This window comes from Macaca mulatta, chromosome 19, assembly GCF_049350105.2.
Source record: "Macaca mulatta isolate MMU2019108-1 chromosome 19, T2T-MMU8v2.0, whole genome shotgun sequence".
NCBI classification, from domain to species: Eukaryota; Metazoa; Chordata; class Mammalia; order Primates; family Cercopithecidae; genus Macaca; species Macaca mulatta.
Window position 1 is genome coordinate 68,333,988 of NC_133424.1, and position 27,332 is coordinate 68,361,319.

The following is a 27,332-nucleotide window of genomic DNA, read 5'->3' on the forward strand; positions in this document are numbered from 1 at the left end:
AACAGAAGAACATAAATTGTGAAGATTTCATGGACATTTATCACTTCCCCAATCAATACTCTTATAATTTCCTATACCTGTCTTTACTTTAATCTCTTAATCCTGTCATCTTTGTAAGCTGAGGATGTATGTCACTTCAGGACCTGTGATGATTGCGTTAACTGCACAAATTGTTCGTAAAGCATGTGTGTTTGAACAATATGAAATCTGAGCACCTTAAGAACAGGATAACAGAAATTTTCAGGGAACAAGGGAGATAACCTTAAAGTCTGGCTGCCTGTGGGCCGGGCAGGATGGAGCCATATTTCTCTTATTTCCAAAAATGGGTAAGAGAAATATCTTTGAATTCTTTCCCTGGTAAGGAATATTAATAATTAACAGCCCTGGGAAAGGAATGTATTCCCAGGGAGGTGGGGAGGGGGCCTCTAAAATGGCCACTCTGGGGGTGTCTGCCTTATGCCGTTGCATATAAGGGATGAAACATGCCCTGGCCTCCTGCAGCGCTCACCAGGTTTGCTAGGATTAGGAAATTCCAGCCTGGTAAATTCTAGTCAGACTGATTCTCTGCTCTTGAACCCTGTTGAGATGTTTATCAATGACAATGTGTGCACAGTGGAACATGGAAGTTCATTAGTAATTCTAGTTTCACCCTGACCTTGTGATCTTGCCCTGACCTTGTGATCTTTTGTTGCCCTTGAAGCATGTGATCTCTGTGACCCACACCCTATTCGTACACTCCCTCCCCTTTGAAAATTGCTAATGAAAACTTGCTGGTTTTATGGCTCAGGGACCATCACGGAACCTGCCGACATGTGATGTCTCCCCTGGTCACCCAGGTTTAAAATTTCTCTCTTTTGTACTCTTTCCCTTTATTTCTCAGACCGGCTGACACTTAGCAAAAATAGAAAAGAACCTACGTTGAAATATCGGGGACTGGTTTCCCTCGATCCTGTGGGCTGTCTGTTAACTCTGCTGATTATTTCTTTTGCTGTGCGGAAGCTTTTTAGTCTAACAATTTTATTGATCCCCAATTTCTTCACCCCACCATTCCCATATCAAAGCTGCTGTCCTTTACTTTAAAGCTTGGAAGTCCTAAGTGGTGATGACAGAGGTATGAGGATGCTTCTGCATTCAGAGGGAGTGCCCCGATTGAGATGATCACCCTTCTGTGTGAGACAAAGAACCTTCTCCATTTAGTCATCTGTGTGCTTCTCTCCCATAGGATAGAGAACTGCAACCTTACACAACTTTCTTGTGAAAGCCTTGCCTCCTGTCTCAGGAAGAGTAAGATGCTGACCCACCTGAGCTTGGCGGAAAATGCCTTGAAAGATGAAGGGGTCAAGCATATTTGGAATGCCCTGTCACACCTGAGATGTCCTCTGCAGAGGCTGGTGTAAGTTCCAGAATGTTTTCTTCTTGGAACTTCCTGGAGCAGAACAGGGTGATGAAGAGAACCTGTTATATGTTCATTTATGTCACATATTTATTAGGTGCCTACTGCATGTTAGGCATGGTGCTGGTACTGAGGGGAAAAGCATAATAAAAAGGAGGGTTATTATTTCTGATTCAGAGGCAAATGATCTAGAGGCAGAGTTCTCAAACTGTGTACCAAGATACCCAGGAGTGAACTCAGAGGGACTGCAGGGTATTTTAAATTTAAGGAATATTGACATCTATCTGTTCATCACTGTAAGAACGACCACCTTGAGGTGTAAGAATTGCAGAAAGAGGAAAGAAACACAAAAGGTGTCTTGACAGTTAAGGACAGGTTTATTTTAGAGAAAACAAACCTAAGAGGGGCTTCTGGCTGAGTTAGGTTAGAGCTATACTCTCTTATAGACTAAGAGTTTTTAAGGATTCAGGGTGGGAGAGTTTATCAGAGGCTTGGACTGCTTCTGTGACTCTTGGTTGTGCTTATCTGGGAGGGAAAGTTGTGTGTCTGTTCCCATATATCTTCCTGCAGCTGCAGGCATATCCATTGAGTCTGCTTTTAGCTTCCCTGTCTTAGTACCTGAAGGGAAAGGAATGTGCTATTAAGGCCTGCTGTTTTACTGGGGCTCATGGTATGAGGGTGGAGTTTGGCAGTTACCTGAGAGACTTTCCCCTCCAACCTCCCTCTGTGCCTGAGCTGTCTTATCTGTGTTTTACTGTCTGCTCTTTATAGCCACTTGTAATTAGGAGAGAAGTGATTTCCTTGAAATGCATGAGGCTAGAAAGGGAGCTGGAACTTAAAGTAGTAGTGTCTGTCCAAGATGACGATGTTCCTGCTCTGTCACAAGGCAGTTCATTTTCATAGCTTGAAATCAGCCATGGCAGAAGTGTTTGTACCATGGAAACTGGCAGTCACTACACACTAGGGCTTTTGTTTGTTTTCTCTAGAGAGCTGGTTTACTAGGACATCACTGAACCATAACCATTGAATCCGCCTCTTTGTTTCTTGTCTCACATGAGAATATGAGCTGCTAAAAGGCAGGAGCCCTAATTCCTGCCTTTAATTCCCATCCCCTAATTCAATGCCCAAAGCATAGTAAATCTCAGCAAATGATTGTGAGAGGCATGAGGTGGTGCAAAATAGCCCCGAAACATCGATACTTTTAGCTTCCCGAGAAGAAGCAGGGAAGGGTGCCACTGCTTTGGAAAGCAGCTGTGGCGGTTCCTCAAAAGGTGAAACACAGACTTAATCTGTGAGCCATCAGTCCCACTTGTAGGTATATCCACAAAAGAAATAAAAACCCACCTCCACATGAAAACCTGCACACAGTTCACAGCCGCATTATTCATAATACTCATAATACTCATAATACCCAAGACCTGGAAACAACCTGGGTCTGTGCCCTGATGAAGGCGTAAAGAAAATATGGTGTATTCACGTGATGGAATGTTATTTGTTAAATGAAATACTGATTCATGCTACAACATGGACAAATCTTCAAAATATTGTGGTAGATGAAGCTAAACGCAAAAGGTCACATATTGTATGATTCCATTTAAATGACTTGCCAAAAATAGGCAAATCCAGAAAAAGAAAGCAAATTAGTGGTGTTAGGGTAGGGGTAGGTTGAGGGAAGAAGGGAGAAGTGGCTTCTAAAGTGTCCAGGGTTTTCCTTGAGGGGTGACAAAAATATTCTAAACTGAATTTACGAAAATATTCTAAAATTGTGGTGATGATCGTACAACTTTATACATAGACTGAAAACCAATGTTTGGTACACTTTAAATGGGTGAATTGTGTGGTATATTAATTGCACCTTGGTTATGCCGTTATGCAAAAACAAAAAACAAACAACAAACAAATGAAAACAGAACGCAAAAACAAAGAAGTAAAACCTAAGGGTGTTTTCATTTTTTTTTTTTTTTTTTTTTTTTTTTTACCTGTGTTTCTTTGCAGGCTGAGAAAGTGTGACTTGACCTTTAATTGCTGTCAGGATATGATCTCTGCACTCTGTAAAAATAAAACCCTGAAAAGTCTTGACCTGAGTTTTAATAGCCTGAAGGATGATGGAGTGATCCTGCTGTGTGAGGCCCTGAAGAACCCTGACTGTACATTACAGATCCTGGAGTAAGTGGCCCCTCATCTCCTCCTATTAGATCAGGAGAAATTGTATATAAGCATCTCTCAGGATGGAATATATAACAGGGAAGTGCTGTCTTTTTAAGTTTCTGGATCGTTCCCTCCATTGAATTGGAGAACTGGGAAGCTTCTGAGCAGTGGTTCTCAAAGTGTGGATCAGCAGCAGTTTTGCCTGGGCAGGACAAATACAAATTTTGGGGCCCCACTTCGGACCTAGGAAATCAGAAACTCTGAGGGTGGGATGCAGCAATCTGTGTTAACAATTGTTTTAGAAAATATTCTTCTAGTTGAATAAAAGATAACAGAGTTTGTCAGTTTTAGACTGATACCTGATATGATTGGTCTTCTGAAATTGAATTTTATACTTAGGAGATATATACACACACATATGTATATAAAGATACATATATACATATATACATATATAAAGATACGCATATACACATGTACAGACCTACATATATAAGATACACATATACACATATATGTACCTACGTATATAAAGATACGCATACACACATACGTACCTACGTATATAAAGATACGCATATACACATATACATATATATGTATATAAAGATACATACATGCATATCTATACACATATATATGTACAGACACATAGATACTTATTTTATAGATATCATTTATATGTATATACTTATTTTATATATTATACATATAAGTATATGTAAGCATACATAAATAAATATATTAAAATACATATAAAATATGTAAATATACAATATGTTATATATTATATACTTTTTAATTCTTTTTTTATTATTATGCTTTAAGTTCTAGGGTACATGGGCACAACATGCAGGTTTGTTACATATGTATACATGTGCCATGTTGGTATGCTGCACCTGTTAACTCGTCATTTACATTAGGTATATCTCCTAATGCTATCCCTCCCCCCTCCCCCCACCCCACGACAGGCCCTGGTGTGTGATGTTCCCCACCCTGTGTCCAAGTGTTCTTATTGTTCAATTCCCACCTGTGAGTAAGAACATGTGGTGTTTGGTTTTCTGTCCTTGCAATACTTTGCTCAGAATGATGGTTTCCAGCTTCATCCATGTCCCTAAAAAGGACATGAACTCATCCTTTTTTATGGCTACATAGTATCCCATGGTGTATATGTGCCACATTTTCTTAATCCAGTCTATCATTGATGGACATTTGAGTTGGTTCCAAGTCTTTGCTGTTGTGAATAGTGCCGCAATAAACATACGTGTGCATGTGTCTTTATAGCAGCATGATTTATAATCCTTTGGGTATATACCCAGTAATGGGATGGCTGGGTCAAATGGTATTTCTAGTTCTAGATCCTTGAGGAATTGCCACACTGTCTTCCACAATGGTTGAACTAGTTTACAGTTCCACCAACAGTGTAAAAGCATTCCTATTTCTCCACATCCTCTCCAGCACCTGTTGTTTCCTGATTTTTTTAATGATTGCCATTCTAACTGGTGTGAGATGGTATCTCACTGTGGTTTTGATTTGCATTCTCTGATGGCCAGTGATGATGAGCTTTTTTTCATGTGTCTGTTGGCTGCATAAATGTCTTCTTTTGAGAAGTGTCTATTCATATCCTTTGCCCACTTTTTGATGGAGTGGTTTGATTTTTTCTTGTAAGTTTGTTTAAGTTCTTTGTAGATTCTGGATATTAGCCCTTTGTCAGATGGGTAGATTGTAAAAATTTTCTCCCATTCTGTAGGTTGCCTCTTCACTCTGATGGTAGTTTCTTTTGCTGTGCAGAAGCTCTTTAGTTTAATTAGATCCCATTGGTCAATTTTGGCTTTTGTTGCCTATGCTTTTAGTGTTTTAGTCATAAAGTCTTTGCCCATGCCTATGGCCTGAATGGTATTGCCTAGGTTTTCTTCTGGGGTTTTTATGGTTTTAGGTCTAACATTTAAGTCTTTAATCCATCTTGAATTAATTTTTGTATAAGGTGTAAGGAAGGGATCCACTTTTGGCTTTGTACATATGGCTAGCAAGTTTTCCCAGCACCATTTATTAAATAGAGAATCCTTTCCCCATTTCTTGTTTTTGTCAGGTTTGTCAAAGATCAGATAGTTGTAGATGTGTGGTCTTATTTCTGAGGGCTCTATTCTGTTCCATTGGTCTATATCTCTGTTTTGGTATCAGTACCATGCTGTTTTGGTTACTGTAGCCTTGTAGTATAGTTTGAAGTCAGGTAACATGATACCTCCAGCTTTGTTCTTTTGGCTTAAGATTGTCTTGGCAATGCAGGCTCTTTTTTGGTTCCATATGAACTTTAAATTAGTTTTTTCCAATTCTGTAAAGAAAGTCATTTGTAGCTTGATGGGGATGGTAGTGAATCTATAAATTACCTTGGGCAGTATGGTCATTTTCACAATACTGATTCTTCCTATCCATGAGCATGGAATGTTCTTCCATTTGTTTGTGTCCTCTTTTATTTCGTTGAGCAGTGGTTTGTAGTTCTCCTTGAAGAGGTCCTTCACATCCCTTGTAAGTTGGATTCCTAGGTATTTGATTCTCTTTGAAGCAATTGTGAATGGGAGTTCACTGATGATTTGGCTCTCTGTTTGTGTGTTATTGGTGTATAGGAATGCTTGTGATTTTTGCACATTGATTTTGTATCCTGAGACTTTGCTGAAGTTGCTTATCAGCATAAGGAGATTTTGGGCTGAGACAATGGGGTTTTCTAAATATACAATCATGTCATCTGCAAACAGGGACAATTTGACTTCCTCTTTTCCTACTTGAATACCCTTTATTTCTTTCTCCTGCCTGATTGCCCTGGCCAGAACTTGCAACACTATGTTGAATAGGAGTGATGAGAGAGGGCATCCCTGTCTCGTGCCAGTTTTCAAAGGGAATGCTTCCAGGTTTTGCCCATTCAGTATGATATTGGCTGTGGGTTTGTCATAAATAGCTCTTATTATTTTGAGATATGTCCCATCAATACCTAGTTTATTGAGAGTTTTTAGCATGAAGGGCTGTTGAATTTGTTGAAAGTCTTTTCTCCATCTAGTGAGATAATTATGTGGTTTTTGTCTTTGGTTCTGTTTATATGCTGGATTACGTTTATTGATTTGCGTATGTTGAACCAGCCTTGTATCCCAGGGATGAAGCCAACTTGATTGTGGTGGATAAGCTTTTTGATGTGCTGCTGGGTTTGGTTTGCCAGTATTTTATTGAGGATTTTTGCATCAATATTCATCAGGTATATTGGTCTATAATTATCTTTTTTTGTTGTGTCTCCGCCAGGCTTTGGTATCAGGATGCTGTTGGCCTCATAAAATGAATTAGGGAGATAGGGAGAATTCCCTCTTTTTCTATTGATTGGAATAGTTTCAGAAGGAATGGTACCAGCTCCTCTTTGTACCTCTGGTAGAATTCGGCTGTGAATCCGTCTGGTCCTGCACTTCTTTTTGTTGGTAGACTATTAATTATTGCCTCAATTTCAGAACCTGTTAGTCTATTCAGGGATTCAACTTCTTCCTGGTTGAGTCTTAGGAGAGTGTATATGTCCAGGAATTTATCCATTTGTTCTAGATTTTCTAGTTTATTTGCATAGAGGTGTTTATAGTATTCTCTGATGGTAGTTTGTATTTCTGTGGGATCAGTGGTGATATGCCCTTTATCATTTTTTATTGCATCTATTTGATTCTTCTCCCTTTTCTTCATTAGTCTTGCTAATAGTCTATCAATTTTGTTGATCTTTTCAAAAAATCAGCTCCTGGATTCATTGATTTTTTTAAGGGTTTTTGTGTGTGTGTGTGTCTATCTCCTTCAGTTCTGCTCTGATCTTAGTTATTTTTTGCTTCCTGCTAGCTTTTGAATTTGTTTGCTCTTGCTTCTCTTGTTCTTTTAATTGTGGTGTTAGGGTGTCAATTTTAGATCTTTCCTGCTTTCTCTTGTGGGCATTTAGTGCTATAAATTTCCCTCTACACACTGCTTTAAAAGTGTCCCAGAGATTCTGGTATGTTGTGTCTTCATTCTCATTGGTTTCAAAGAACATCTTTATTTCTGCCTTTATTTTGTTATGTACCCAGTAGTCATTCAGGAGCAGGTTGTTCAGTTTCCATGTAGTTGAGCGGTTTTGAGTGAGTTTCTTAATACTGAGTTCTAGTTTGATTGCACTGTGGTCTGAGAGACAGTTTGTTATAATTTCTGTTCTTTTACATTTGCTGAGGAGTGCTTTACTTCCAACTATGTGGTCAATTTTGGAATAAGTGTGATGTGCTGCTGAGAAGAACGTATATTCTGTTGATTTGGGGTGGAGAGTTCTGTAGATGTCTATTAGGTCCGCTTGGTGCAGAACTGAGTTTAATTCCTGGATATCCTTGTTAACTTTCTGTCTCGTTGATCTGTCTAATGTTGACAGTGGGGTGCTAAAATCTCTCATTATTATTTTGTGGAAGTCTAAGTCTCTTTGTAGGTCTCTAAGGACTTTCTTTATGAATCTGGGTGCTCCTGTATTGGCTGCATATATATTTAGGATAGTTAGCTCTTCTTGTTGAATTGTTCCCTTTACCATTATGTAATGGCCTTCTTGGTCTCTTTTGATCTTTGTTGGTTTAAAGTCTGTTCTATCAGAGACTAGGATTGCAATCCCTGCCTTTTTTGTTTTCCATTTGCTTGGTAGATCTTCCTCCATCCCTTTATTTTGAGCCTATGTGTCTCTGCACATGAGATGGGTCTCCTGAATACAGCACACTGATGAGTCCTGACTCTTTATCCAATTTGCCAGTCTGTGTATTTTAATTGGAGCATTTCGCCCATTTACATTTAAGGTTAATATTGTTATGTGTGAATTTTTTCCGTCATTATGATGTTAGCTGATTATTTTGCTCATTAGTTGATGCAGTTTCTTCCTAGCATAGATGATCTTTACAATTTGGCATGTTTTTGCAGTGGCTGGTACTGGTTGTTCCTTTCCATGGTTAGTGCTTCCTTCAGGAGCTCTTGTAAGGCAGGCTTGGGGGTGACAAAATCTCTCAGCATTTGTTCGTCTGTAAAGGATTTTATTTCTCCTTCACTTATCAAGCTTAGTTTGGCTGGATATGAAATTCTGGGTTGCAAATTCTTTTCTTTAAGAATGTTGAATACTGGCCCCCACTCTCTTCTGGCTTGTAGAGTTTCTGCTGAGAGATCCGCTGTTAGTCTGATGGGATTCCCTTTACAGGTAACCCAACCTTTCTCTCTGGTTGCCCTTAACATTTTCTCCTTCATTTCAACTTTGGTGAATCTGACAATTATGTGTCTTGAAGTTGCTCTTCTTGAGGAGTATCTTTGTGGCATTCCTGTATTTCCTGAATTTGAATGTTTGCCTGCCTCACTAGGTTGGGGAAGTTCTCCTGGATAATATCCTGAGAAGTGTTTTCCAGCTTGGTTCCATTCTTCCTGTCACTTTCAGGTACATCAATCAGATGTAGATTTGGTCTTTTAACATAGTCCCATATTTCTTGGAGGCTTTGTTCATTTCTTTTTACTCTTTTTTCTCTAAACTTCTCATCTCCCTTGTTTTCATTCATTTGATCTTCAATCACTGATACCCTTTCTTCCACTTGATCGACTCGGCTACTGAAGCTTGTGCATGCATCATGTAATTCTTGTGCCATGGTTTTCAGCTCCATCAGGTCATTTAAGGACTTCTCTACACTGTTTATTCTAGTTAGTCATTCGTCTAATCTTTTCTCAAGGTTTTTAGCTTCTTTGTGATGGGTTTGAATATCCTCCTTTAGCTCAGAGAAATTTGTTATTACCAATTGTCTGAAGCCTTCTCTCAACTCGTCGAAGTCATTTTCTATCCAGCTTTGTTCCATTGCTGGTGATAAGCTGTGTTCCTTTGGAGGAGAAGAGGTGCTCTGATTTTTAAAATTTTCAGCTTTTCTGCTTTGGTTTCTCCTCAACTTTGTGGTTTTATCTACCTTTGGTGTTTGATGATGGTGATGTACAGATGGGGTTTTGGTGTGGATGTCCTTTCCATTTGTTAGTTTTCCTTCTAACAGTCAGGACCCTCAGCTGCAGGTCTGTTGGAGTTTGCTGGAGGTGCACTCCAGACCCTGTTTGCCTGGGTATCACCAGCAGAGGCTGCAGAACAGCAAATATTGCAGAACGGCAGATGTTGCTACCTGATCCTTCCTCTGGAAGCTTCGTCTCAGAGGGGCACCCAGCTGTATGAGGTGTCAGTTGGCCCCTACTGGGAGGTGTCTCCCAGTTAGGCTACTTGGGGGTCAGGGACCCACTTGAAGAGGCAGTCTGTCCATTCTCAGATCTCAAACTCCGTGCTGGGAGAACCACAACTCTCTTCAAAGCTGTCAGACGGGGACGTTTAAGTCTGAAGGAGTTTCTGCTGCCTTTTGTTCAGCTATGCCCTGCCCCCAGAGGTGGAGTCTACAGAGGCAGGCAGGCCTCCTTGAGCTGCTGTGGGCTCCACCCAATTTGAGCTTCCCAGCTGCTTTGTTTACCTACTCAAGCCTCAGCAATGGTGGGCGCCCCTCCCTCAGCCTCACTGCTGCCTTATAGTTCGATCTCAGACTGCTGTGCTAGGAATGAGTGAGGCTCCATGGGTATGGGACCCTCCAAGCCAAGCGCAGGATATAATCTCCCGGTGTGCCGCTTGCTAAGACCACTGGAAAAGTGCAGTGCTAGGGTGGGAGTATTCTGATTTTCCAGGTACCGTCTGTTATGGCTTCCCTTTGCTAGGAAAGGGAATTCCCTGACCCCTTGTGCTTCCCAGGTGAGGCAATGCCCCACCCTGCTCTGTGGGCTACACCCACTGTCTGACAAGCCTTAGTGAGATGAACCCAGTACTCAGTTGGAAATCCTGAAATCACCCGTCTTCTGCGTCGCTCACGCTGGGAGCTGCAGACTGGAGCTGTTCCTATTCAGCCATCTTGGAACCTCTCTCATATATTATATACTTATATATTATATGTTATATATTTATATATACATAATTTATATTATATAAATATATTATATATTTATATATTTAAAATATTTATATTAATTACATTAATATATTTATATATGAAAATATATAATGTATATATTTCCCTGTTTTTTATGGTCTCTTTGCTAACATGCATACCAGCCAGTGATATAAAAGCATTCATTCTCTTTTTAATTCTTTGGTTACCTTTAGTATTTGCAAAAGATTTGTAAACATCTCTCATGATCAGAAAATGAAACTAATTTTGCCTCTTTCAATCCAAATTTTTTGCTCGCCATTAGTATAATCTTGGTATTTAATCTAGCTCGTTTAAATTATTGTCTTATAGTACACCTTTCATTTCTAGGATTAGTTTGGATAATGGTGTTCATTTTTGTTGATGATTTGCTTCTCAAATTAAATTCAGTATGAATCACTGCCAGTCATGATTCTTTGACTCCTCAAATCTAGTTTGGGTTTTAAATGTTGATTTATCTCTTAGATTGAGTGAAATATATTTTCAGGTAGAAAAGAACTTTCTATACCTGAAAGTGTTTATGCAGTATTTTCTAAGTCTTTGCTTGTATGACATTATTTTTTTAATCTAGTTTCGGCCATGAGCAGTAACTTGGCTCAGTATAAAATTCATGGACCCTATCCATCTTAGTCTGTGTTCTCTTGCTTATAACAGAATACCTGAAACTGCATGACTTATAAACAAAGGGATATGGAGGCTGAGAAGTCCAAGGTGGAGGGGCTGCATCTGGTGAGAGCCTTAGTGCTGGTGCGGACTCTCTGCAGGGTCACTAGTGAGTCACTGGGCATGTTGTATATGGGCTCAGATCTCTTTCCCTCTTTATAAAGTCACCCATCCCACTCCCATAATAACCCATTAACCCATTAATCTAATAATCCATGAATTTCACTCTTTGTTCAAGGACTCTCATGGGCCGGCATTGTATTGATGACACACGGCACCTCTTTGAGACATGGTTGAAACAACATCACGCATTCCTGTTAGTGTGATTTCTCGGCTGTAAGCCGTCACACCAGCTGAGCTCTCAGATGAGTCATGATGACTTGTCTGCTGTCTGTTTCTGTGTCACAGGCTGGAAAACTGCCTGTTCACCTCTATCTGCTGCCAGGCCATAGCTTCCATGCTCTGTAAAAACCAACATCTGAGACATCTGGACTTGAGCAAGAATGTGATCGAAGTTGATGGTATTCTGACCTTGTGTGAGGCCTTCTCAAGTCAAAAGAAGAGAGAGGAGGTCATTTTGTAAGTCTCCACTGGGTTCCCTGTGCAAAACCAATCACCCAAGAGAAGCTCCTTGTAAAAAAAATGAGATGCTGGGCTGGGTGTGGTGGTGCATGCCTCTAATCCCAGCACTCTGGGAGACTGAGACAGGCAGATCGCTTGAGTCTGGAGTTCAGACCAGCCTGGGCAACATGGCAAAACCCTATCTTCTACTAAAAAATACAAAAATTAGCTAGCCATGGTGGTGCATGCCTGTAGTCCTAGCTACTCATTAGGCTGAGGTGAGAGGGTCACTTAGGCCCAGGAGGTTGAGGCTGCGTGAGCTGTGATCACACCACTGCACTGCAGCCTGGGCAACAGAGTGAGACCCCGACTCTAAAAATGGAAAGTGAGATGGTGGACCTGGAATGCGATTGTTTCCCGTGTTGCTACCATTCTGCTTTTGTTTCCTGGGGATTTATAGTTCCCTCCGCATAGCTGTTCAAACCCCCAACTCCCACTTTTACCTAAAGGAACTGTTAACTGGGATTCACCTGTCTGATATCTTCTTTCTTGTCTTTATCTTCTCTTTTCTTCATTTCTTCACCTTTTCTTCCTGAACAACTGAGTTTGATGTTGCCACTTACCAGCTACGGAGCAGTTAAAAAGTCAATCTTTCTGCGCCTTGATTTGCTCATCTATAAAACTGAAATGGTGTCTTTCCCCATGGAGATTTAATGACTGAAAGAAAAGTCACACATACACACACACGGCACTTAGCACAGTGCCTAACACATGTTCTCAACCAGTGGTGGGTTCCAGGTGAAGGATACAATTTTCCTGGTGTATTAGTCATCTATTGCTATGCAACGAGTTACCTCAACGTTTAGTAACTTAAAGCAATATAAAGGCGTATTGTCTTACACAATTTCTGAGGGTCAGAAATAGGACAGCGATATGACTGGGTGGTTCTAGCTCGTGGTATCTCCTGAGGTCTCAGTTGAGCCATTGGCTAGGGTTTGATGACGGCTGTTGAATCTGTTTCCAGGCTCACTTGTGTGGCTGTGCACTGTGGGGCCTCAGTTGTTCTCCAGGGAGTTGCTCATGACATTGCAGCTGGCTTCCTCCAGAACGAGAGGCAGAGAGAGGCAGAGGCAGAGGGAGACAGTGGCACAGAGAGATGACTGACAGCCCAAAACAGAGTCACAGTCTTTTATTACTTAATCTTGAAAGTGACATCCCATCACATCTGCCTTGTTCTATTGGCCACACAGTCTAGCCCTGGTCCAGTGAGAGAGGGAGCGATCCAAGGGTGTGATTTACAGGACGAGGGATCATTGAGGCTGTCTTTGTTGAACCCCAAGGCACTTCAAATTCATTCCTGAGCTCCCGAGAGCACCCCTATTCATTTTGACCAACTGCATGGGGCCAGGGTGGTCTCCTAGGTGGTAAATTTCTGTTCTAGAGGTTTTGCCTCCTTGTTTCAGGGCTGCAAAGGAAAACCAAATGTAAGAAAACAAAACCTTGTTTGTATCCTTCCCAGGGAGAAGAAAGACAGTAACGAAGTGGATGTGCTGGCAAGACTGGAGGGCCCTCCAGTGGGAAGGGACTTCCTGAAGATAATACAGGACTGGAATTCTTAGCGCTATGGTGAAGCAATAGGGATGAATCGACCTGGACCCTCTGGCGACGGATCTGGTGGTCCTCTGGGTATTTTTTTCCTAATGAGAAATTGGGAAACAGTTGCCTATTTTGTGGGCCGTCCTGAGTCTGGAATGGCTCCATTCATTCTGGGAACTGGTGTAGGGCATGACCTCCAAATAACCCCATCAATGTTACGGAGTGTCATGTGTTAACACATAGATTAGTCACTGTACTGGGGCACCAAGATAAGGCGAGTTCAACCCACATCTACTCCTGGCTACCAAAATGTCTTTGAATATGTCATGTAAACATCTCCTCTTGGAGCTATGTCTTCATATCTTCAAGGGTATTAGAAAATTTTAATTAAAAATATGCATGAATGCAATTGGAAATTTTTTAGAGTGTGATTTATTTACCGGTAGACTGGTCCATCAACTGTTAAGGAACAAACCTGTTCCTTTGCTTGTCTGGGGAAAGTGTGCACAAGGAACTTCTAAGGAAGATAATAAATGTAGCAAGTACTGGAAAAAGGAAACCACCTCGTGTTTAAGGAGCTCTAAAAATGAAGTGTAACTCTTAACTTTTTAAGGTCCTAACTAACTACTATACTCTTAAATTTGTTATGGCACCATTTAGAGCTCAAAGATCTAGAAAGCAATCACAATTTTTTTTTTCTTCCCTTCTGAAACAGCCATCTTTTTACAATGTAACAATCAGGTATCATTCAGGTTGGTTTCTTTCTTTTCTTTTTATTTTATTTTATTTATTTATTTTTATTTATTTATTGTTTTATTTTTTTGAGACAGTCTCACTCTGTGGCCAGGCTGGAGTGCAGTGGCACCATCTCAGCTCACTGCAACCTCCATCTCCTGGGTTCAAGCGATTCTCCTGCCTCAGCCTCCTGAGTAGCTGGGCCTACAGGCATGCACCACCATGCCCAGCTAATGTTTTTGTATTTTTAGTAGAGACGGGGTTTCAGCATGTTGGTCAGAATGGTCTGGATCTCTTGACCTCGTGATCTGCCCCCCCCTTGGCCTCCCAAAGTGCTGGGATTACAGGCGTGAGCCACTGTGCCAGGCCCAGGTTGGTTTCTTAATTCTGAAGAAATTTTATTTCAAAAGCCAGAGGAGTTGGGGTCCTCAACCTCAACCCTAGCAATCCCACTGCTAGGTATATACCCCAAATAAATCAGTAAATCAGAGAGATATCTGCAGTTCCATGTTTATTGCAGCCCTGTTCACAATAGCCAAGGTTTGGAAGCAACCTAAGAGTCCATCAACAGATGAGTGGATGAAGAAAACATGATACTTATACACAATGGAGTACTATTCAGCCATGAAAAAGAAACCTAAGTGTAGAAACAATGGTATCATAGAAACAGCACACTGGTACTCAGGTATTGTTTTCTAAGTACTGTTTCTCATTAAAGGAACCAAGAATCTTCAGAGAAAGAGCTGACTCCACAGTTGGTGCTGGGAATGTACAGAATGGGTCTGGAACATCTTGTGTCAGAAGTAAGACAATGCTCAGAGAACCATGGGGGCCAGGCCAGTGGTTTGCACCTGTGCTCTCAGCACTGTAGGAGGTTAAGGTGGAGGGCTGCTTGAGCCCAAGAGTTAGTGACCAGCCTGGGCAACATAGGGAGACCCCATCTACATTAAAAATGTTTTACAAATCAGCTGGGCCTGATGATGCATGCCTGTGATCCCAGGTATTTGGGAGGCTGACGTGGGACAATCACTCGAGCCCAGAGGTTCAAGGCGGCAGTGGGCCATGATGCATCACTGTACTCCAGCCTGGGCAACAGAGAGAGACCCTGTCTCTGAAAAATAATAATAATAATGGGGACATAGCAATAGGAACAAGGAGCCTGATTGAATGAGTTCTCACTGGCCAAATCTGGAATAATTTAATCATCAAACTAAACAATGGTAGAAATGTGGATGGCAGTTATGAGACCTCAGTTCTTGTCTTTGTTTAAAAGAATTTAAACAATAGACACACAGCAAAGGAGGTGCAGCATAGGACAATGTATTGCAAAGGAAAAAGAATATTTTGAAAGTAGGCCAGGTGCAGCAGCTCATGCCTGTAATCCCAGCACTTTGGGAGGCTGAGGCAGGTGGATCACCTGAGGTCAGAAGTTCGAGACCAGCCTGGCAAACATGGTGAAACCCTGTCTCCACTAAAAATACAAAAATTAGGCATGGTGGCACATGCCTGTAGTCCCAGCTACTCTGGAGGCTGAGGCAGGAGAATCACTGGAACCCGGGAGGTGGAGGATGCAGTGAGCCAAGATTGTACCACTGCACTCCAGCCTGGGCAATACAGTGAGACCTCATCTCAAAAAAAGAAAGAAAGAAAGGAGGGAGGGAGGGAGGGAGGGAGGAAGGAAGGAAGGAAGGAAGGAAGGAAGGAAGGAAGGAAGGAAGGAAGGAAGGAAGGAAGGAAGGAAGGAAAGGAAAGAAAGAAAGAAGGAAGGAAGGAAAGAGAGAAAGAGAAAGAAAGAGAAAAAGAAAAGAAAGAAAAGAAAGAAAGAAAAGAAAGAAAGAAAGAAAAAAGAAAGAAAGAAAGAAAGAAAGAAAGGAAAGAAAGAAAGAAAGAAAGAAAGAAAGAAAGAAAGAAAGAAAGAAAGAAAGAAAGAAAGAAAGAAAAGAAAGAAAGAAAGGTGGCATTAGAGAAACCATCAGGAGGTGCTGAAACCAGTAGATGGAGACTCAGTGTACTCACGAGTCTTTAAGGTTCTCCCCAGAAACTACATGTGAATTACAAAGTAAGAGTAGTGGGAAAACAGGGCAGATGGTGCCTTAGCCAAGTGCTCAAAGTTAACATCACCAATAAGAAGACAAATGGATATCACGTGCCTGCGGATAGAATGTGCTGAGATAAACATGACAGGGCCTCAGTGACATAAAAGAACAAGAACACAAAGTCGGCAGGAACTATTTCAGATTCAGGAAGACCAACCTAGTAGACGCAAAAAAAAAAAAAAAAAAAAAAGTTGATAAAATTCAACATCAATTTATGATTTTTAAACAACACTTAGCAAACTTGGAACCGATGGTGACTTATTTAATTTGAGGAAGGGCTTCTAAAAAATTACTGCTGACATGTTTATTGGAGAGTAGTGAAAATTCTTTCCCTAACATAACAGTGAGACAGAAAGAAAAGGAACCACCCACTGTCACAACTTTTATTTAACTTCGTACTGGAGGTCCTAGTCAGTGTAACAAGGCAATAAGAGGGATAATAAATACAACATTATAAAGATGGAAATAAAGCTGTCATTTTTCACAAACAATATGATTGCATATGTAGAACAAGAACTGATAAGCCTGGTAAACCCGGGGGATTAAAAAATAACAAAAAGTGAATTTAATAAGATCCTACACACAACAATTCGATATATGAAAATAAAAATGTATTCCTATGTACTATTAAGCAGTTTTTAAAAGCATAACAACATTTCTTTTATACTGGTATCAATAATCTCAAATAGGAATAAACTTAATAAAAGTTGTGGCCGGGTGCGGTGGCTCAGGCTTATAATCCCAGCACTTTGGGAGGCCGAGGCGGGTGGATCACGAGGTCAGGAATTTGACACCAGCCTGGCCAACATGGATAAACCCCGTCTCTACTTAAAATACAAAATTAGCCGGGCGTGGTGGTGCATACCTGTGGTCCCAGCTACTCCTGAGGCTGAGGCAGGAGAATCCCTTAAACCCAGGAGGTGGAGGTTGCGTTGAGCCGAGATCGCACCATTGCACTCCAGCCTGGACAACAAGAACAAAACTCTGTCTCAAAAAAAAAGAAAAAGAAAAAGAAAAAAAAGATGTGCCTTGGCCAGGCCTAGTGGCTCACGCCTGTAATCCCACCCCTTTGGGAGGCCAAGTGGGAGGATCACTTGAGCCCAGGAGGTCAAGGCTGCAGTAAACCATGTTTGCACCACTGCACTCCAGCCTGGGCAACAAAGTGAGGCCCTGTCTCAAAAGACAAAAATAAAGAATACCTAATAAATGGAGAAATATACAAACTTCATGAATAGGAACACTGTCTTTCAAAGATGACAGTTTTCCTCGGCTGTATTCATAAAGTTATTGCAATGACCATAAAATGCCCAAAGTACACTAATGGAAATTTACAGGCAAATTCTAAAGTATGTGAAGAAAAGTGGCCAAGCACGGTGGCTCACGCCTGTAATCCCAGCACTTTGGGAGGCCCAGGTGAGCGGATCACAAGGTCAGGAGTTCAAGACCAGCCTGGCCAACAAGGCAAAACCCCATCTCTACTAAAGATACAAAAAATTAGCCAGGCGTGGTGGCAGGTGCCTGTAATCCCAGCTACTCGGGAGGTTGAGGTAGGAGCATTGCTTGAACCGGGGAAGCGGAGGTTGCAGTGAGCTGAGATCATACCATTGCACTCCAGCCCCGGTAACAGTGCAAGACTCCGTCTCAAAAAAAGAAAAAAAGAAAAAGAGAAAAAAGAAATACAAAGAGTTCAGGATAGCTAGCACAATATGGTATTTTCCATGCATTTAATTAGAGATTGGAGAAATATACTTGGGAAACAATAGAGTCTAGAACAGAAGGTCACAAACATGATCATGTGACTTCTGACAAACCGACACTCCAAAAGACTAGGCAAAGGGTAGTATTTTAACAAATGGTGCTAAATTGATTGGTCACACATAGAAGAAAAAAATCTGAATTCCTACCTCATACCATATACAAAATTAATTCCGAGTATAGTATAAATCTAAATGTGAAAGGAAAGATGCTATACTTTCTAAAAGTGAACTAATCAGAAGACATTCATGACCTAAGGAGAGACCATAAATTTAATATGCGTTCACCATAAATTCTTCAAATGGAATTTTCAAACACGTTTGGCCAGGCACAGTATTTCATGCCTGTAATCCCAGCGCTTTGGGAGGCCGAGGCTGGTGGATCACCTGTCGTCAGGAGTTGGAGATCAGTTTGGCCAACATAGTGAAACCCCCTCTCTACTAAAAATTCAAAAATTAGCCGGGCGTGGTGGTGCACACCTGTAGTTCCAGCTATTCAGGAGGCTGAGGCAGGAGAATCCTTTGAACCCGGGAGGTGGAGTTTGCACTGAGCACTCCAGCCTGGGTCACAGAGCAAGAGTCCACATCAAAACAAACTAAAACTAAATACATTGGACTTTATCAAAAGTATAAACTTCTGTTTCAAGATTGCTAAGGGAGTACATTTCAAGTGTTCTCACCACAAAAAAAAATAAGTATTCAAGGCAACAGATGTGTGTTTGTTAGCTTGATTTAACCATTTGACATTGTGTACATAGATCACACTGGACCCCACGAGAATATACAATTATAATTTGTCAATATACACACACAAAAAAAAGCCAAGTGCAACTTCCGGATTATGTAAAATAAGGGCACCCAACACACACACACACACACACATACACACACACTGTCTCTCTCACACACTCATACACACACTGTCTCTCTCACAAACACACTCACACATACTCTCTCACACACACAGTCTCACACACTCTCACACACAGTCTCTCACACACACAGTCTCACACACATCCTCTCTCACACACTGTCTCTCTCACACACTCTCACACTCACACACAGTCTCTCACACACACAGTCTCACACACATCCTCTCTCACACACTGTCTCTCTCACACACTCTCACACTCACACACAGTCTCTCACACTCTGTCTCACACACACTCTCACATGCACACACACTGTCTCTGTGTTGCACATTCTTTCTCACACACACTCTCTCACACACATGCACTCTCTCTGTCTCTCTCACACACTGTCTCTGTGTTGCACATTCTTTCTCACACACTCTCTCCCACACACATGCACTCTCTCTGTCTCTCTCTCTCTCTCTCTCTCACACACACACACACACACACACACACATACACTAATTGCTCCGGGACAGCCAGCTGAAGGCTGTTAGCATCCGGGCGCCCTGAGCGCAGGTGTGTGGGGGCAAGGCAGCCTCTTGGCAGCAGCAGCACCTGTAAATGGTGCACACAGGTGCAGAAAAGTGCCTGTTCCCTGGGGCTGGTCGTTCAGAGCCGGTTGCTGCCAATAGGCAGCAGCAACATCACGGGCTCAGCGCTCCCCAAGGATTATCGCCTCGTGGGCACGGAGCTGGGCGTGGCCGCCTTTTTTCTGTGATTGCCAGTTGGCCCAGCGCAGGACCTGCTCTTGGAGGCGAGGTGTGAAGTTGGTGAGTATTCCTCTTGTCTTGCTCCCTGTCCTTCCCGCTTTTGTTCTCCACTGCTGATTAGAACCTGCATATTGAGCTTACTAGGCGCCCCCACCCTCTCCCTTTTGGCTGCTCAAAGCCCGGGACCAAAGGGTTCCTCCAAAGAACAAAGTCCAGTTACCCCATTTTGCTGTAAAGATCTTCTCCTAAAACCTCATATTTACTTGGGATATTTAGGTAAGTCTCTCGTCCTTTCCAGACATTTGGTCTAAAATACAGTACAGAGGGCTGGGCACAGTGGCTCATGCCTGTAAACCCAGCACTTCAGGAGGCTGAGGCAGGTGGATCATCTGAGGTCAGGAGTTCAAGACCAACCTGGCCAACATGGTGAAATCCTTGTCTCTAATAAAAATACAAAAATGAGCCGGGCGTGGTGGCAGGCGCCTATAATCCCACCTTCTAGGGAGGCTGAGGAAGGAGAATTGCTTGAACCCAGGAGGCAGAGGTTGCAGTGAGCCAGGGTCACGCCACTGCACTCTAGACTGGGTGACAGAGTGAGACTCCATCTCAAAAATAAATAGAATACAGAGTGGGGGTACTGCGACTTGAATGTCAGGGTTAGCAAATGTGTGCATTTAGTAGGAGTCTGGGGTGGGGGGTGTTACGGTGCTAACTGTGCTAATATGTTAACTGTAACTTAGTTACTGAAATGCCGTATAATTCTGACAGTGTTGTTTGTCCTGTTTACCAAGGGAGGAAGCTGAGCCCCAGAGAAATTAAATGGCTTGCCTGGGGCAGAAAGCGGCAAATCAATATTCAAAACTGGGTCTGAGACTTCCAGCCCTGTAATCTTAACTGCTTCTTTCTAATCATTCAGGACACCTGCGTAGAAAGGTGTGTTGGTAGAGGTCGGTCTGTAGAAAAAGCATAGCGACAAAGTGCGAGCTTAGGGAAGTCACTTATCCTCAGAAAATAACCTCAACCGGCAGCTTTCCTTTACCTCCCTCCGGCTGTAATCATGCCTGGACTTGAAAAACTTCTCCCCAACTCCTCACCCACCTGACTTCACTCAGGAGAAAGTGACCGTGCCTATCCCAAATTAATCCCTACACCATCCAGTCATCTTTCTCTGGGGCTTGATTAATCAGTTCAAGGGAAATACAGGGCGTTATCATCCCGTATGCATTAATGCACCTTCCCCTAAAACAGAGCAACCCAGTCAACATCACAGAACCTCAGCTTCGAACTCTGGAGTGAGGACGGCGATGCCCTTTGTATATTAATATGCCATGTAAGGCCGGGCGTGGTGGCTCACGCCTGTAACCCAGCACTGTGGGAGGTAGAGGCGGGCAGATTACCTGAGGTCAGGAGTTCGAGACCTGCCTGGCCAACATGGTGAAACTCCGCCTCTACTGAAAAAAAAAAAAAAAATTAGCTGAGTGTGGTGGACACCTGTAATCCCAGCTGCTCGGGAGGCTGAGGCAGGAGAATCGCTTGAACCTGGGAGGTGGAGGTTGCAGTGAGCTGAGATCACGCCACTGCACTTCAGCCTGGGCGACAGAGCAAGACTCCATGTCAAGAAGAAAAACTATATCTGTGCTACATAAAGTTGAAATGAAATGCTTTGAGTCACCTAAGGCAGGATATAGACAAGAGTCTTTGTCATCTTGCTGCTTCTACCTTTATTCTCAGCTCTGAACGTATGAACTTGCTCAATCACCTCATCCTAAAAATAAAATCACCGTCCCCAGACCACACTCATTTCCTTACCCACCCCTGAGGCTTTTGTTGGTTTTGACAGCCCTGGTTCACTTCTTGGTCCTCCAGCCCCTTCAAAGGATTGTGCAGTGTGGTAAGGCAAATGTTTAATTCAAATTATGTATATATAGAAGTGTTTACATATGACAGTCCGAAATTCATTCTCTTAAATAACCTTCCCCTCTTAATTTCATTGCCTGCATTGAGAGTCTTTGTCTTGTGTGTTTTGCTTTCAATTTCCATGTATCCAGGTGCTTTTTGTTAACTTAGAAGGGGTAGGAAAACCTAGAAAATGTTAATTGTTCTGTGGTTAGGATGTTAGCTTTTAAACAGGTGCTCAGAAATAAGTATTTTTCCGTTTACCAATGACCAACATGGTCCCTAAATATTTATAGGAATGTGTAGAAAAGCTTATTTTCTTGCTATGGTTCTATTTGGAGCAACACAGCACATAAACTTCAATGTTCTATCAGTGTTCACGTGTACCTAGGTTTTTGGCCTTCCATGAATGGGTACTGGTAAGAATACCTCTATTGTTTTGGTGAAATTCCTTTATGTCTACTTAGCTTCTACTAAAACGATTTTTTAATGGGAGGTACTTTTTAGTATTAATTTGGTGATTTGGGTTTTGTGTGTGTGTGTGTGTGTGTTTTAAGATGGAGTCTCCGTCTGTCACCCAGGCTGGAGTACAGTTGCATAATCTCGGCTCACTGCAACCTTCACCTCCCGGATTCAAGCGATTCTCCTGCCTCAGCCTCCTGAGTAGCTGGGATTGCAGGTGCCCACAACCAAGCCTGGGCTAATTTTTGTATTTTTAGTAGAGACGAGGTTTCACCATGTTGGCAGCGCTGGTCTCGAACTCCTGACCCAGGTGATCCACCCACTTCAGGCTCCCAAAATTCTGGGATGTCAGGCATGAGCCACCGCGCCCAGCCTTTTTCAGTATTAATTTGAAAGCAGCAATACGAGAAGATGTGGTGTGAAGTGTGTCCTTCCCTGCCCCTCTTAGTGTCTCCTCCCTATTTTCTGCTCCTCACCCAAAGGCGTTGTGCGCGTGTGTGTGGTGTGGAGAGCCTTACAGGTGGGGCACCTTTCTGTGCTGATCCTTGTGCATTTTTAAGGACGCAGGGTACGTTGGTGCTTAAATTAATCCACCTGTTATTAACCGACTCCTAAATGGTCTTCAGTCTTGCTGCTTTACACAAGGCTGGGTCTAATATTTACAATTAAAATGGGTAAAGATTGCCAAAGTACCGTCCAAAAGGATGGCATGCATTTACACTTCCACTAATGTAGGAGCACGTTTTCCTTCACCCATCACAAAGCAGGGTCCAGTCATGCATTGTGGACATTGTCAGCCTCACATGTCAAACGTGGTACATCATTTTGACTGTCAGTAATATTTTTTTTAAAGTACATTTAAGAGTCATATGCTGTTTTTCTCTTTTTCTTTTTTTTTCTTTTATTTTCCTTTTTTTTTTTTTTTTTTTTTTTGGACAGTGTCTTACTCTATGTCCAGGCTGGAGTGCAGTGGCACGATCTTGGCTCACTGCAACCTCTGCCTCCCGGGTTCAAGCAATTCTCCTGCCTCAGCCTTCTGAGTAGCTAGGATTACAGGCATGTGCCACCACACCCAGCTAATTTTTGTATTTTTAGTAGAGATGGGGTTTCACCATGTTGGCCAGGCTGGTCTCGAATTCCTGACCTAAGGTGATCCACCTGCCTCAGGGTCCCAAAGTGCTGGGATTGCAAAAGTCATATGCAGGTTTTTAACTCTTCAAAATCCTTCTAATAGGCTAGGCACAGTGGCTCATGCCTATAATCCCAGCACTTTGGGAGGCTGAGGCAGGTGGATCATCTGAGGTCAGAGGTTCAAGACCAGCCTGACCAACATGGCGAAACCCCCCCCCAATAAAAATATACAAATTAGCCGGGCGTGGTTGTGGCTGTCTGTAATCCCAGCTACTGGGGAGGCTGAGGCAGGAGAATCACTTGAACCCAGGAGGGGTGAAGGTTGCAGTGAGCCGAGATCACACCACTGTACTCTAGCCTGGGCAACAAAAGCAAAACTCCATCTCAAAAAAAAAAAAAGAAAAATTATTTTAATATACTGAGCTATTCATCATTATCATGGGTCGGAAGAGCTGTTTACATAATGCATTCTTTGTCATAGTCTCAAATTTGCAGCAGTTTTTTCAAGGGGACTTGAAAGATTTGTTTGTTTTTCTGGAGGGAGGAGGGCACTGTATTGAATTAATCTGTCATCTTGTCTCTTTTATACCATTCGATTGAGACCTATTCCATTTGCTCATTATTTGGGGGCTAAATGTAAAGTAGGAATTCATGGACATAAATATTTCAAAATTTAGCACATCTGTGTGCAGCCCCAGGAAATGGTGACCTTCTGTCTTCGATGTTGAAGTCCAGCCTGGACATCAACAGAGTGAATAACATTTTTTAGAGTTCTCTTGTCGGGTTTTGGCTTTTCACAGAAATAGTTTCTTGTCCTGACAAAAATATCGGCAGGACTTCTTGGATGACATTATGCTGATGGAGGATTGTTGGTGTGCTGGGAATCTGCCTCGGCCTCACCACATCAAGCCTTTCATCTAGCAGCAGTATTTTAAGGCCCTCAAAACAGATATGCCACTTTTCTAAATTACGCACGTTTTTTACCTCTATAGTTGCTGTTCATTTGATCTCATGTTTAACTGGTTATTAGATTTTGTGTGAGATTTTTATAGTTATATTTGTTACCAGCCCAGTTTAATAACTGCATATAATTTAAAATTGTTCAAGTAATTTACGAGGCATACATACCTACATACAAATGTTAATTTTCACCCTTGTTCCACTTTTATACCTCTTCTTTAGCTGATTGTTTTCCTAGCAAATATAAATTAGGTAAATATAAATAATAGTGAAATGTCAAATATAAAGAATAGTGGAGAGAATACAAAACTGAAGTTCTGACAGCTAACATTCTTTTTTTACCTTTTAGTTTTGGGGGTATATGTGAAGGTTTGTTACATGTACACTTGTTTGTTACACAGGTAAACTTATGTAATGGGGGTTTGTTGTACAGACTGTTTGATCACCCAGGTATTAAGCCCAGTACCTAATAGTTATTTTTTTCTGCTGCTCACCCTCCTCCCACCCTCCACCCTCAAGTAGACCCCATTATCTGTTATTCCTCTCTTTGTGTCCAAGTGTTCTGATTGAGCTCCTACTTGTGAGGACATGTAGTATTTGGTTTTCTGTTCCTGTCTTAGTTTGCTCTGCATGATGGCCTCCAGTTCCATCCATGTTCCCACGAAAGACATCTCATTCCTTTTTATGGCTGCATAGTATTCCATGGTGTACATGTACCACGTTTTCTTTATCCAGTCTGCCCTTGATGGGCATTTAGGTTGACTCCACGTCTTCGCTATTGTGAACAGTGCTGCAGCGAACATTCGCACGCATGTGTGTTGATGATAGAATGCTTTATATTCTTCTTAGTATATATATCCAGTAATGGGATTGCTGGGTCCAATGCTACTTCTGCTTTTAGCTCTTTGAGGAATCTCCACACTGCTTTCCACAATGGCTGAACTGGTTTATACTCCCATCAACACTGTGTAAGCATTACCTTTTTTCCCACAACCTCAGCAGCATCTGTTTTTTTACTTTTTGATAATGACAGCTAACATTCTTACGGGTTTCCCTGTAGGGCTTGTGTGTCAAATCCAGTCCTTTGCAAATAAAGATTTATTGGAACATAGCTTTTCTCCTTTGTTGACAAATTGTCTGCAACTACTTTCATAACACAGGAGCAGCTAAGCAGTGGTGGCAGAGAGCAAATGGCCCCCAAATCCTAAGATGCCTGGCTCCTTTCGGGAGATTTGCTGACCCCTGATCTTTGTCAAAAATATGTATTTGCTGCAGTTTTTCCTTTATTTTAGTTGACACATAGCTGTACATATTTTTTTTTTTTTTTGAGATGGATTCTCACTCTTGTTGCCCAGGCTGGGGTGCAGTGGCGCAATCTCGGCTCACCACAACCTCCGCCTCCCAGGTTCAAGCGATTCTCCCGCCTCAGCCTCCAGAGTAACTGGGATTACAGGCGCCTGCCACCATGCTTGGCTAATTGTGTATTTTTAGTAGAAAGGGGGTTTCTCTGTGTTGATCAGGCTGGTCTCGAACTCCCGACCTCAGGTGATTCACCCGCCTCAGCCTCCCAAAGTGCTGGGATTACAGACATGAGCCACCGTGCTCGGCCCGAGAGTGATATTTTGATACCTGTATACAGTGTGTCATGATCAAATCAGGGGACTTAGCATATTCATCACCCAAACATTTGTGGTGTTAACACTCAATCCTCCCTTCTAGCTTCTTGAGGATAGACAATAAGTTATGGTTCACCATATTCACCTGCAGTGCTGCAGAGTGCCTGCACCTGTTTCTCCCGTCTACCTGTAATCTCAGCACCCATGAGCCATCCTCCCCTGCCCCTCCCCTGCCCCTCCCCTGCCCCTCCCCTGCCCCTCCCCTGCCCCTCCCCTGCCCCTCCCCTGCCCCTCCCCTGCCCCTCCCCTGCCCCTCCCCTGCCCCTCCCCTGCCCAGCCTTAATACACACAATTATATCCCCTACTTCCATGGTCCCATTCGCTCAGTTTAACTCCCACATATGAGTAAAATATATGCAGTATTTAATTTTCCATGCCTGATTTATTTTGCTTCACATAATGAACTACAGACTCATCCATATTTTCACAAATGGCAGGATTTTTTGAAGGCTGAATCGTGTTCCCTTGTGTGTGTACCGCATTCTCTTGATCCGTTTGTCTGTTGATGGACAGGTAGATTCCGTATCTTAGCTATTGTGAATAGTGGGGATGGTAAACGTGGGAGTGCAGACGGGCTTTTGATACACTTCGGGTAAATCACCAGATCACTGGATCATACGGTATTAAGGTATTTTCAGGTTTTTGAGACAACTATTTTCCACAAAGGCTGTGCTAATTTACATTTCCACCAACCGTGGAGAGGAGCTGCTTTCTCCGCATCGTTGCCAGCATTTATTTTTGGTCTTTTTTGATAATAGCCATTCTAACTAGAGGGAAATGCAAATCAAAACCACAGTGAGGTTGTGATGATGAGCAATGCTGAATCTTTTTTCATCTGTTGGTCTTTTGAGAGATGTCTGTTCAGGTTTTGGCTCACATTTTTAATGGATTACTTGGAGTTTTGCTATACAGTTGTTTGAGTTCCTCTTATATTCTGGGTATTAGTCCCTTGCCAGATGATTATTTTGCAAATATTTTCTCCCATTCTGCAGGTTTTTTCTTTTTTTATTGGGGGGGGGGGGTGGGCAGAGTCTTGCTCTCACCCAGGCTGTAGTGCAGTGGCGCGGTCTCGGCTCACTGCAACCTCTGACCCCCTAGTTCAAGCGATTCTCTTGCCTCAGCCTCCCCAGTAGCTGGAATTTCAGGCACGTACCACCACACCCAGCTAATTTTTGTATTTTTAGTAGAATTGGGGTTTCACCATGTTGGCCAGGATGGTCTCGATCTCATCACCTCATGATCCACCTGCCTGGGCCTCCCAAAGTGCTGGGGTTACAGGCGTGAGCCATCGTGCCCGGCCAGGTTGTCTCTTACTCTTGGACCATTTCCTTTGCTATACAGAAGCTCTTTAGTTGGATGTAGTCCCATTGGTCTATTTTTGCTTTTGTTGCCTGTCCTTTTGAAGTCTTAGCCACAAAATATTCCCCTCTACTAGTATTCAGAAGAGATTTCCCTGTGTTTTCTTCTGCTAGTTTTATTGTTTCAAGTCTTGTGTTTCAGTGCTTAATCTGTCTTGAGTTGATTTTTGTATATGGTGAGAGACGGGGGTCTAGTTTCATTCTGCCTATGGTTATCCAGTTTTCTCAGTACCACTTAATGAACAGAGCATGCTTTCCCTAATCTTGGTGCCTTTGAAAAT

General features: G+C 42.3%; 2 protein-coding genes across 7 annotated transcripts in view; both read left to right on the forward strand.

Moving 5' to 3' along the window:
* NLRP8 (NLR family pyrin domain containing 8) overlaps window positions 1-21,195 on the forward strand; it is a 55,489-nt gene extending 34,294 nt beyond the window's left edge. Inside the window, 7 exon segments of one of the 2 annotated variants that reach the window (NM_001114115.1) lie at window positions 1,223-1,393; window positions 3,389-3,559; window positions 11,611-11,781; window positions 20,618-20,643; window positions 20,646-20,677; window positions 20,680-20,691; window positions 20,694-21,195. In NM_001114115.1, the coding sequence (NP_001107587.1) occupies window positions 1,223-1,393; window positions 3,389-3,559; window positions 11,611-11,781; window positions 20,618-20,643; window positions 20,646-20,677; window positions 20,680-20,691; window positions 20,694-20,747 (637 nt within the window). In that variant the 3' untranslated portion in view covers window positions 20,748-21,195. 2 annotated transcript variants of the gene reach the window in all.
* NLRP5 (NLR family pyrin domain containing 5) overlaps window positions 19,398-27,332 on the forward strand; it is a 69,575-nt gene continuing 61,640 nt past the window's right edge. For 3 of the 5 annotated variants that reach the window (XR_013408587.1, XM_077976206.1, XM_028838413.2), the window contains exon 1: window positions 19,398-19,628. The gene's annotated coding sequence lies outside the window, so the exon portion shown is untranslated. The remainder of the gene's footprint in view (window positions 19,629-27,332) is intronic. The other 2 variants (XM_077976207.1, XM_077976205.1) reach the window with 2 other exon arrangements.